This window comes from Brachyistius frenatus, unplaced genomic scaffold (genome assembly GCF_029030835.1).
Source record: "Brachyistius frenatus isolate BFR_SWC_R1_liver_20210118 unplaced genomic scaffold, ASM2903083v1 Contig_12, whole genome shotgun sequence".
NCBI classification, from domain to species: domain Eukaryota; kingdom Metazoa; phylum Chordata; class Actinopteri; family Embiotocidae; genus Brachyistius; species Brachyistius frenatus.
This window is the reverse complement of record NW_027210611.1, coordinates 1281401-1294602: the sequence shown is the minus strand read 5'-3', so window position 1 is coordinate 1294602 and position 13202 is coordinate 1281401. Positions and strand designations below refer to the sequence as shown.

The window sequence follows — 13202 nt, the reverse complement described above, 5'->3', positions numbered from 1 at the left end:
TGTGGTTTTTAACATCAGTGAATGAAGCTGAGCGCTGACTTTCAATCGTTCTTCCTTGGCCCCAAAAACAATGACTTTTGTTTTATCTTTGTTTATCTTTGCATTTACCCAGCATAATCCCAGTATGGGATTATAGTCCCCTGGCAATATAGTTATATAAACTTGTGTCGTCTGGATAATTATGATAACACACTTTGTTGTTTTCAATGATCTGAGCTAGTGGAAGCATGTAGATGTTGAACAGAAGAGGCTACAGAATTGAACTTTGGGGAACACCACATGTCATTTTAGTCCGCTCTGATGTGTAATTAGCTAATGACACAAACACCCAGTTTTCTAGTCTGTCTAGTAGTATGTCATGGCCACCCATGTTGAATGCAGCACTGAGATCCAGTAATATTAAGACTGAAATTCTGTCACTGTCTGTGTTTAAGTGGATGTCGTTGAAAACCTTAACAAGAGCAGTTTCAGTACTGTGGTGCTGTCGAAAGCCTGACTGGAAGACATCGAAACTGTTATTAACAGCCAGGAAGTTGTTCAGTTGTTGAAAAACAGCTTTTTCAATTATTTTACTTAGAAATGGGAGGTTTGATATTATAGCCTATCATTTTTCATTATTGAGGTGTCTAAATTGGCCTTCTTTAGGTGTGGTTTAATAACTGCAGTTTTTAGGGCCTGTGGGAAGACACTTGAGAGAAGGGATGTGTTTACAATTTGTAAAAGATCAGTGGTGATGCAATTAGAAATATTTTTTAAAAAGTGTGTTGGTAGAATATCCAAGCAGCAGGAGGAGGACTTCAGATGTTGTATAATGTCTTCAAGGCTTCCATGGTTGATTGAATGAAATTGTGCCATGAAATTTGAGTGGATATTATTTGGAGACGGGGACAACACATATCCTGTGGTTGGTGTGGAGGCACTGACTGCTTGTCTAACTTTCTAAATTTTGTCAGTGAAAAAGGAGGCAAATTGATAGCATGGCCCAGGTGGAGTGAAGCTCAGCCAGCCACTGACACTGGAGGGTTTGTTAGCCTGTCGACAGTAGCAAATAAGGCGCGTGTATTGTTACTGATTTTGGTAATGATGTCAGAGAAGAAGGACTGCCTTGCATTTCTCAGTTCTAAATTATAAATGTGAAGTCTCTCTTTATAGATGTCACGGTGAACCTGGAGATTTGTTTTTCGCCACCTGCGTTCAGCTTTTCAACACTCTCATTTCTCTATTCTGACCAGAGGGCCATTTCTCCAAGGAGACTTTTGCTTACCAGAGACAGACTTCACTTTAGTGGGTGCAACGGCATCGATAACATTTTTCACTTTAGAATTGAAGCTATCTAAAAGCTCATTGACTGATATGCAAGAGAGGGATGGTGTGGAGGAGAACCCCTGAATAAATAGTTCACTGGTGTTTTTAGAGATGTAACACTTTGTAACAACCTCGGTTTGGACATTTGTGCGCAAAGAGATAGCACTCTCAAAGAAAACACAGGAATGATCGGAGAGTGCAACATCAGTCACAGCAACTTTGGAAATGTTTAGACTTTTGGTGATGATTAGGTCTAGAGTGTGCCCTCTGTTGTGAGTGGGCCCTGTCACATGCTGAGTCAGACCATAGTTATCAAGGACACCACATAGTTCTATGGACCCTCTGTCCTGGGGGTTATCAACATGGATATTAAAATCACCTTTCTTATGCGCTCTTGTTTCACTCATGAAACTGAAGTTGTATACCTCATGTGCTATACACATTCAGGTTCATCTTACCTATATCTGTCCATTTTTATAAATATAGTGGGCATGTCCATGTCGCTTCTATGATAAAAAGCCAACTTTCTGTTGCCCATCATCTGTCTGCTCTAAACTGTATGATCACACAGTAAGTGGTGTCACTTACGAGTTATGTATGTTTATGCTGTCAAACAATCACACTGGTATGAAATATCATAGGTTATTTATGAGTATAAGGAAATTTCTGTCAACAGATTATTCTTTGAAATGCAAAGAAGTAAAGAGACTCTAAGCCACACTTACATATTTTGGGAAATGGACAAATTCACTAGATGACAAAATTAATAACCATTATCATACAGTAAATATGATATTACAGCTGGCAGCTTGTTAGCTTTGCTTAGCACAAAGTTTAGAAATGAGGAAAAGGAAAAGTTTCTAAACTAGCCAGTTCCTGGCTTCAGCTTCATATTTATACAGATGTGTAAAGTATTAAAGTGTATTTCCCGAAATGTTGAACAACTCTTTAAATGATTTTTGATATCTTTGCTTCACACAACAAACTTTTACAAAGTCTTGTGAAAAAGCAAGTGTGGCCCACCAGATCCCATCTGACATGACACATAAAGAAGGACACTTGTGTCCATTGCAACAGTTAGCTAAACCAGACATATTGCAGCACTGAGATGAATTAGGGTTTTTGTGTTAGAGGGTGTTAGCTCCATGACACCCGGACATTCGCATTTTACCCAATTTCAAGACACCTCTGGGAATTTGTCAGACTTGAAGTCTGAATCACCACTGGGATAATTGAAAAAAAAAACAACAACAGCAGCATTTAACCTTCTTTCACTATATTTCAATGTTTCAAAGTATTACATACTGTATATGATATTACATATATAATCTTGATAAATATACGCTGATTGTTGGACAAGATATCCTGCCTGTCCACAAATTCAGAAGCCTACCACTAATGTTAAGCCATCCTCACAAAATTATATATATGTATTAAAACTGCAAGCAGTGATATGCGGGCCCTCGCACAGTGCATGTTGAGGAGCCGGTGGGTCAGGGACGCTGGCTCCCCGACGTGCAGCGTGCGATGGACCGCGTATCCCCGCTTGCAGTTTTAATATTTTTATCGTTTCCTGACAAAGTCGCATGAACTCAATATATCATCATCAATGTCTGAAGGCTATTCTGACCCGACTTTAGGTTCATGCGATCAACCAGCTCAATGAAGCATGTGAAAGTAGGAAATATTTCATTTCCACTTGCCAGCAGAGGGCGCTATGACTATGAGCGAATATTACCATACAGGTGTATTCAGGGCTGGACTTTTATCAGGGATGTAATGTTTGAGGAAGATTGGAATATGTAAATAAAAGTTACAGCAACTTGTAGTTTCATGATGAGATACTCAAAATGGCCGCAAAGCCATGGGCACACCGTTGGACGAAAACAAATTCCTTTGATAACTTTTCATCTCCCAGGTGTTAAGATAGGACAGACAAAACTTTAGGTCGGTACATCAAAGTCTGTAGGAGGAGTTTGTTAAAATATGACAGGTGGGATTCACCAAAAATGGCAACTAAATTCTAAATGGCAGACTTCCTGTTGAGTTGAGGTCATGCTGCCAAGAGGCTTTTTTGTACATTCGCAAAACACATATCAGATGTATCGTCTCACCATGTATGTGCCACTTTTCATGTGATTTCAAGCATCCCTTGACCTTAAATATCGACTTCCTGCGTCACAGTGAAACATCAAACTTTGCCACATCGCCATGGCGAAGCTCTTTGACAAAGTCGAACGGAATTCTCAATATATCATCAACCACATGTTTAGGCTATTCTGACCCGACTTTAGGTTCATGTGATCAACCAGCTCGACGTAGCATGTGAAAGTATGAAAAATGGCATTTCCAGTTGCCACCAGGGGGCGCTGTGACTATCAGTGAATTTTACCATACAGGTGTCTTCAATGCGGGACTGCTTTCATACATGTAATGTTTGGAGAAGGTTGGTCCATGTACATAAGATTTAAAGCAACTTGTAGTTTCATGGCGAGATGCTCAAAATAGCTGCCACACCACGGGCACACCCATCGATGAAAACAAATTATTTTGATAACGTTTCATCCCAAACATGTTAAGAGTGAACTAACTCAATTTCAAGTCAGTCTGACAAAATCTCTAGGAGGAGTTAAACAAAGTACAACATGTGCAAATCGTTAAAAATGGCAACTAAATTCAAAATGGCGGATTTCCTGTTGAGTTGACATAATGGTGCAATGGAACTTTTTTGTACGTCTCGGTGTGATACACGTCCACCGATTTTGCCGGGGCATCTGTGTAGGGGGCGCTAGCGAGCCATTTGACCAAGTCCACTCGCGACTCCACTAAAATATGAAATTTTTCGCCGGGAAACACACGTGCACCAACTTTCATCAGTTTTTGAATATGATAAAGCCGCCAGAAATGCAGTTATTTACGGAGAAAAATAAGGAACGAAAAGAATAATAATTCCTTGGATAACAATAGGGCTTTTGCACCATCGGTGCTCAGGCCCTAATAATTTGACCTGATGAAAGGCAGAGTTTTTATCTCACCTGTATCTCACTTGTATTTTGCCCTAAAACATTCAGAGTTGACATGCTTTTTACATTGTAAACTGTAGTGTTATGATGATATCACCCTTGTAAATACAAAGTTAAAATTTTGAAACCACCTGCACCGTAAACTCAGTTAACCTTGGAAACTGAGCAGCAACGGATAGCTTGAAGCTATACTAACAAATTACACTGCGAGATATAGATCAGTGTAATCAAAGTAATGGAAAAACTGTAATTAAATGTCAGAATTTTTCTGTCAAGTGCCCCTGGTCTCAGACACCGGTTGTGTGACTTTGATTAAACAGGAGGAATGCTGCCTTCTTGCGCTGTATTATTGCTTTAAAACAGTAGCTAAACTCACCATGATGAATTAAGGTTAGATTTTGATGACTGGCTCATTCTGATTTGGGACAATATTTCTCTCTTCATTCTGTCTTTGTGATTGATAGGAGAACCACTGTCGCCGGATTAAGATCCTGGGGGATTGTTACTACTGTGTGTCGGGGCTGACCCAACCTAAGACTGACCACGCCCACTGCTGTGTAGAGATGGGTCTAGACATGATCGACACTATCACGTGAGTCTTGTATTAAGCTGTCTGGTGAAAACTGAGAACAACTTTCATTTAACATCCCAAACAGGCACTGAGAGTCTAAAGAGCCATTTAATCTTTCTTTTATTCTGAGCACAGCATTTAATGTGAATTCTAACACTGAACATCTGAGCCAGCAGAACTACAGTTAGTCAAGAGTAAAGGCTTTAATAGAGAAAGAAAATTAGCTGCAGTTTTTGACTTTTTATTAAGCTGGAAAGTGCTTGTTTTCCTATAATATCCTACATAGTTTGGCAGTGAAAAAAAAAAGGGTACCCAAAAGGAAGTTTAGAAAGCAGATTAAATCAGGTACTTTCATGACTTCACTAAAAGTCTGTTAATTAAGATCAGACTGTTTCTCCAATGCTGATTAAACAGAAATGCTCTGTCTTTTTTGTTCTGAGTCTGTTTTGGTATGTTGGAGCACAGTAGAGCATTTCTTAACAGTTTTTGTTCTCTCTCCACATCTTGACAGATATCTATTTATAAAGAATGCTTGCAGTTACAGATTTTATATTCTTAATTTAGGATGTGTGTATAACCTGTATCTGACCTCAATTAATTACACAAAAAGAGCTCTGATGTAACCTTTGGTTAATTGGTTTGCTGATGAGAACAAAAAATCCTTTCACTATTATGCTCACATTTCATCTTATAAGCAAGTGTAGTTGACAGACTAATTAAATATTAGTATATTCATATGTATTATTCAATAACCAGTGTTCGTGTACAGTAATGCACATCGCAATGCATTGCTAATGTCACTGTTTCTTTTTTTTTGTCCATCTCTTTAGTGCTGTCTTTTTATGCTCTGCCTAATTATAGATATAGATATAGATAGATAGCTTACAGTATGTCCTCACTTCAGCTCTCCATGTGTTCTGTCCCTGCAGGTCAGTAGCCGAGGCCACAGAGGTCAACCTAAACATGCGTGTGGGCTTGCATACAGGTCGGGTACTATGTGGAGTGCTGGGCCTCAGGAAATGGCAATATGATGTGTGGTCAAATGATGTGACCCTGGCCAACGTGATGGAGGCTGGAGGACTACCTGGGTCAGTACATGAATGCTATATGGGCATACAAGCTACAACAGCTACAGTGGAGACACATTTGTCTATTTGATTTAGAATTGATGTCTTATTTTAAAGTAAGGTGTCAATATTTCTGACATCTCTTCCTTCACAGTATGTCTTGATGCAGGTCTTTTTTTTTTAAAGTGCTGATAGTTGATTTAAGAAAAAAATCAGGAAACAAGGCAAGCTGCAGAAGAGACACACTATGTTCAACCTCATGGCTGCATTGTCACCTGTTTACATAGAAAAAAATATTAAAACTGTAAAGGGAAAAGGGATTGGTGTGCGCTGGCTCCTAATAGTGCAAACAGACCAACATTTGAACAGTATTATATCTTGATCAGAGTCTAAATGGACAAAGAAATGAAGGGAAACACATAAACAGACCTGAATTATTTGTGTACCGCTAGAAGTTGTGTTGAGCACTTTGTATTGACTATTTGAAGAATAGGTAATTTGGTCAATCTTATGTTTGTAAAATGCCTGCAGGAGCAACATTTCACAACTTATTTTGAACACCTTCAGCACTTGACTTTTCTGCGAATGACCCGCTCAGAAGTGTTTGTAACAAAGCTGCGCAGGTTTTGGGACTATAGTTGCATTACATGTTATGCTTGCCCTGTCTGTGCCACAGGAAAGTTCACATCACCAGATCTACACTCGAGTGCCTAAACGGAGACTATGAGGTGGAGCCTGGAAATGGCCATGAAAGGAACGCCTTCCTCCAAAAACATGAAATCGAAACCTTCTTTATTGTGCCATCTCATCGCCGGAAGGTATCTTAATGCAATTCTGTGTTGAGGAATGTCTGTGTATCTATGAGCAACATTATTAAAATGATAGCAATAGTCGTTCTATCTTCGGATGCTGCTATTTATTACATCATGGCCTTAGCTGAACCTTTTATTATCTAGACATACACATTAGCAAAGCTTCTGCGTATGGTAATCCATATTATCGGACCTACATGGTAAGTCAGAGCAGGCTAGGTTGAAAAAAGAGGCTTATCTTGACTAGTTTTTTTTTTTTACCTCTGTGCCAATATATACAAAGCAAACCATCCTTTAAGTAGAAATATAGTGTGACTGCAGCATGTAGCATCATATGATTGAGCTCTCACACATTTGCTGTTGAGCTGATCTTCCTTGCAGCCTGTAATGGATTGGACTGGGGCTATCAAGAGAAAGAAAAAAACAGCCCGTGGCATTTTTCATCTCAAATTTGCACAGTCCGACAAACGTACAGAGATATGTGTGTGTCAGTGCATTGACGTAAACACGTACATCTCCAACAGATGTGCCACAAGCAGCTGGAGAGGGAATTTCAGTCTTGTCTCTGTATAACTCTACAGGCTTCTCCTCCTCTCCTCTCCTCTCCTCTCCTCTCCTCTCCTCTCCTCTCCTCTCCTCTCCTCTCCTCTCCTCTCCTCTCCTCTCCTCTCCTCTCCTCTCCTCTCCTCTCCTCTCCTCTCCTCTCCATCCAACCCTTATTACCTTTCCTTGCAGCAGGTTTCACGTTATGAAAGATAAGGCTTGCACATAGGTTACGTTTTATGCGAACCAGTTACATCCCAGTTGCGTGTATTTTTCTTTGACATGTGAGAGACTTTGCTAATCCTTTTAACATAGCTGATGGTTCAACTTCTTCAAAGACGTGGCTCAGAGAAAGAAATGGCCTGAAGATATGTTGTGTAGGCTGCTTCTCCCACTTTGAGACATGTTTGTAACTTTATGTATCAAATAAGAATATATTTGTTATAACAAATGACACGCAAACATTTTCCTCTGGCCCTTTGATGTAATCTTCATCACTTTTTCTGAAACAGCTTTTAGAAGGGGAAATGAGGGCAACTGAGTCCCAAAACTATTAAAATCATCTAAGGGATTGACCTACCTTATTTTAACCACTACCTAGTTTAAATTCCTGAGCCTGACTATAATGATTGCATGCGTGTGTGCATGAGCATGTGTGCACGAGCATACTGTCCAATGCTTGTGCATGACTTATAGACCCTTACATAATATTTATTACTGTGTGGGGTATCATGACTTAATCCTTGTTCCCGTTTCTTATCTGGTGACAGATATTTCCAGGATTGATTCTTTCGGATATAAAGCCCGCCAAAAAGATGAAGTTCAAAACTGTGTGCTACTTACTAGTGCAGCTTATGCACTGCAGGAAGATGTTCAAGGCTGAGATTCCCTTCTCCAATGTCATGAACTGCGAGGACGGTGATAAGGTATAAACTCTCAGTGTCTGTGTTGACGTTTCTGTGTTTGTTCGTGCAAGAGATAAACTGTCTAGAGTTTCCCACATTAGAGAAAATAGTAAAGGCTTGTTTGGGTCTGTGAATGCTCATAAATGTGGCCTGATCTCTTTATTTAAACATCACCTGAATCTCTCTTTCTACAGTACTTTTATAAAACAAAAATTGTATGTGTTTCATGTAAAAAAAAAAAAGCCTCACTTCAGGCGATCGCACAATATTTTAATGAGCTTAACATCAGGACTCTGACAAGGCCAACACAGATTTTTAAGACATAAGCTTGAGCTCCATAGAAAATAGTTCTGGTAGAGTTTTGGAAAATGGCAAACATTAAAGGAGCAACAAAGTGTATTGTGTTTTAGTTGTGTTCTCTCAGTAATGTACACATAATTATGGACATAGATATTAGTATGTGCAAGATATGCATCCATATCCATCATTTTTACACCATGTGATTTCATTGCGCATCATACATTGCCCTCGTGCAGTGATCCTTGCAGTACAGCTAAATTCCTAGTGAAGTTTGATGTTCTGGGCAATTTTCTGTGCATTTCCCTTCCACCGATCTCCATTGCAGACACTGAATTGTAAGCTTTGTGTCATGAGGTGTTTTTCACCTGAATACCAAAACTCATTCACATAGGTTTACTACAGTAATATTCCATTTTGCCTGCAGTGAAAGGTTTAAATCTTTTTTTCAATGAAGACACAAATAATAACAGGTAATTTTAGATGCTGTGTTAGGAAATAGTTTGCTTAATGAATTAGGAGTACAGGTATTTCAAAAGGGACGGATTCAGTGTCATAAGGAATTTGAAGTGATGAAGAGATCAGTATGTTGGTTCTGCCAGACACTGACATGCTATTCACCCTGCATATACTGTCAGTGAAACTGGCAATTTGTCTAACTGTCAAGGAACTTGTTGACCTTGTGCGTCAAGATATTGTGCGGCCTGGCAGCTGTGCAAGTCTGGTACTGGCTGTTTCAACACATATTTTCACACATATATGAGCTGCAGATGCATTTGTGCGCAATGTTTTATCAGACAACACAGGTTCACACCTTTATATACTCACCTCCAAAAATTGGATCCACAAGGTTAGTTGCTTATTCCAGGGTTAAGATTAACCTTTTAAAAACACACCTAATTTTTAGGCCTCTGCTCGAAAATTGCATACACATAATAAAAAGAGTATATCTCTGCAACCACAATAAAACATGATAAAAAAAATATGTATATATTTTTAATAATAAAGGGAACGCTTGTGAGATTTGTTCAGATGTGTAAATATCAGTATATGTGTCCATATTTTAATAATAGTTTTACTAAGTCTTCTCCCTGCTTGTTGTAGCTTCATGCAGGGCTTAAAGGGTTAAGATAAAGGTGGCAAAGGGCTGTGGTACTTATGTTTAAGCTTATAAGTAATGTGCGTGTGTGCGTGCGCGCGTGTGTGTGTGTGTGTGTGTGTGTGTGTGTGTGTGTGTGTGTGCGTGTGTGCGTGCGTGCGTGCGTGTGTGTGTGTGTGTGTGTGCGTGCGTGTGTGCGTGCGTGCGTGTGTGTGTGTGTGTGTGTGTGTGTGTGTGTGTGTGTGTGTGTGTGTGTGTGGTGTTACATGTTTGTCAAGAGCTGTTGTGCTAGAAAAAAGTTTGACTAAGCATAATCCTCCTGGTTTTAAAATGTGGCCCTCAGTGTTGTAGCTTCATGCAGAAGATCTTTACTTCACACTACATGATTGTGCGTCCCCCTTATTACTACATTACCAGTAATGAAGTATCCTGACATTGTGGACAGAGGGCAGATTAGTATAAAACACAAAAATGGAAAAGGGTGACAGGTTATGTCACATATAAGCCTTCTACTGATGGTTAAATTTACATTCAGACCACACACACTTGTATTGTGTGAAATGACATATGCATTCAAGGCACGAAGGTAGGCAATACAAGGGACAAGGGTAGAATGAATAGGATTTTTGGTGCAGCAGACATGGCTGCATGATGTGTCCTGCGCTACACTGAGTGGCAATATGAAACATATGGAGAGGTTAGCATCTGCAGACCACCATGTAAATAACCTAAAAAGAGAGTGTGAAGGATTGACAGAGATATAATGACTGAGAATAGAGAAAGAAAAAAAGAAGAGGTCGGTAAGTTGAACAGAAACTGGGAATGAGGGGAAGTGAAAAAGAAAGTATGGAAAAAGAGACGTAAGCAGGGAAGAGAGAAGGGAAGAAATTACGAATGCGGGAAAAGAAATAAAGAAATAAGTATGAATATACAGAAAATGGGCAGGGAAGAAGAAGGAAGGGGACAGAGGAAATATGTGGAGGTGGGAAAGGAATGAAGAGTATATAGCAACAGGCAGAGAACACAGAGACAGAAAGAAAAGACAGAAGCAGGGAAGGACAGATGCAATGAAGAAGATAAAGAAAGAAAAGGTTGAAATCAATGAAGTCTGTGAGCTGTACACATTCTTGTCATGTCATGAACTCATGAACACTCTGGTGATCCTTGCACCCCATTTTGCCCCCCTCATACTGTGCTGAGCTGCACAATTCAGCCAGCATGCTCACTTACATGTACACACACACACACACACACACACACACACAAACATCCGCTCTGCCATGTTAACTCTCTGGCTTTGCTCCAATGCCCAATGTTTTGCAAAGCTGCTCACTTTGGCTGCCGAAGACAGTTAGACACAGCAGGGTGCATTCAGTAATGAAGTTAAGTGTGAAGCCAATGTCCTAATTTGAAAGTATAATCAGCTGCCTGTGTTTATTGTTGACTCTTATTCACCCTTGTTCCTAATATGATAATGCTGCAGCCTATTTATCAAACTGTTGTTATTTGAGTTTTCAGTGAAGATTTATTTTTCCTTCCCGCCAGCGGAGGGCCATGCGAACGGCTCCCCAGAAGCTGAGGAACCGCCCCAACGCTAACCAGGCTAACTTGATCCAGAGCAGCCCCAGAACCCGGGTCAACCGCTACATCGGTCGCCTGATCGAGGCCCGCCAGACCGAGTCAGACACGGCAGATCTGAACTTCCTCACACTCATGTATAAGTGCTCTGAGCGTGAGCAGAGGGTGAGGGATTTAAGTTACTGCAGAAAAATACTGTACCACAGTGAGATGTTGTGGAGATGAATGAATGACTGTAGTATTTTGTTACTCAATCTAACCTGGTCTCTGGCATCACACAGTACCACCAGGTTCCTGATGAGTACTTCACCAGTGCAGTGGTCCTCTCTCTGATCCTAGCTGCCTTGTTTGGCCTTGTCTACCTTCTCATCATACCACAGTATGTACACCACATGTTATTGTGGTTCCTCCCTTTCTTTGTTGCTTTTTCTCATCTCTTTAATTGAGTCTTTCACGTACTCAGGTCTTTTTTTAACTAACCTTGCCATTTCCCTCTTTTTATTTTCTACTCAGGGGCACGGTGGTACTAGTCCTTCTTGTCTTCTGCATCTGTTTCCTAGTAGCTTGTATTATGTACCTGCATATCACTAGAGTACAGGTAAATACAGTTGCTTTCTGATCTTTGCCTCACCTGTTTTTCATTCACTTTCTATTGATGCACCTATTGATGCTACTCTTCTGTCATCTTCTGCTTTACAAAGCTGGCAGGCTAAACATTCTTCATTATATATATTTTTTCAGTTTTAAAAGTTTTTGCTGACCAAGTGAAATTTTAAATGCACTTTATAAAACCTTTTAATAACAATTCAGAGGCCAAACCCCTCTGTTTAAATTATGATGGCTAGTCTGATTATTTAAAAATAAAATTATCTTTGTAGCTTTCATAGGTTCATGCTCCCTCTGTCATTCTCTCTGTTCTTCACTCTCCTTTCTTACACTGACCAGCCATTTAAAAGAATTAGGATGACATAATATTGGGAACATCTCTCAGTTACAGTTGAACAGCACTACAAAGTTACAGTTTCCAAAATGACCATTAAAATAAACCAGCATCTTTTTCACTCAAGTTGAACAACAACTGAACGTTGTAATCTTTATGAAAGGAGTATTTATTGCTTGGCTGTTGTATTATACTTTATGCTTCCCCTGTCAGTTGTTTTAATGTAATAGCTGATCAATCATTCTGCCCTAATCTCTGCCTCCATGACAGCATGGCTTTATTTCAAGCATTTGTCCTCATACTTTTATCAAAGCTATTACACTTTGGCATTGTAAACTTGTTGTGCCTGCACATATATAGTAGTATCTACAGTATACATATATTTTTAATACTGGTATTCCTCACACTGTCATGTATCTATATTTTCTTTGTTTTTGTCTCGCAGTGTTTTCCAGGGTGCCTGACCATTCAGATTCGCACTGCTCTCTGTATTCTCATAGTGCTCTTAATCTACGCTGTGGCGCAGGCCTGCGTGGTAAGTGAGAATGGCAAAAGTAAAAATGGCATCAACCACAAATGGCCCAGTTTACTGGCAAACCAGTAAGAAAAAATAATCCATCCAGCTAATGAACATACTACTGTGTACATTAACACAGCTTGTAGAGGCCATACATTGCTGATCAACTGATGTTTCTTGTGAAAAGTACAGACTGTGGATGTAGGTCAGCATTGAATTATTCCCTATAATTATCTAACGCTTTCTATGCACGTGTCTTCCTGTTTGCCTTTGACAGGTGGGCTGTATGCCCTGGTTGTGGGCGAGTGCCAACACAAACAGTTCCATCGTCATCATTGATGTGGACAGCGGCGCCAACCACACCATGGCAGAGCTGCCCTGTGACGGTGCCCGCTACGCCTTTCTGTCCTGTGTGGTGGGCACACTCACTCTGGCACTCTTCCTGCGTGTGTCCTGGCTGCCAAAGATGGCACTAATGCTTCTTCTTGGGGTACTGTATGTCACTGTGTTGGAGCTCAGTGGCTTTCGCAAGACTGCAGGGTGAG

General features: G+C 40.1%; 1 protein-coding gene across 2 annotated transcripts in view; it reads left to right on the top strand.

Moving 5' to 3' along the window:
• Positions 1-13202, top strand: part of LOC138617258 (adenylate cyclase type 1-like) — a 38504-nt gene that overhangs the window by 20301 nt on the left and 5001 nt on the right. For both annotated transcript variants that reach the window (XM_069692070.1, XM_069692071.1), the window contains exons 5-13: positions 4793-4920; positions 5829-5987; positions 6643-6784; positions 8092-8247; positions 11168-11365; positions 11482-11579; positions 11714-11798; positions 12586-12675; positions 12935-13197. In XM_069692070.1, coding sequence (XP_069548171.1) covers positions 4793-4920; positions 5829-5987; positions 6643-6784; positions 8092-8247; positions 11168-11365; positions 11482-11579; positions 11714-11798; positions 12586-12675; positions 12935-13197 — 1319 coding nt within the window. The remainder of the gene's footprint in view (positions 1-4792; positions 4921-5828; positions 5988-6642; positions 6785-8091; positions 8248-11167; positions 11366-11481; positions 11580-11713; positions 11799-12585; positions 12676-12934; positions 13198-13202) is intronic.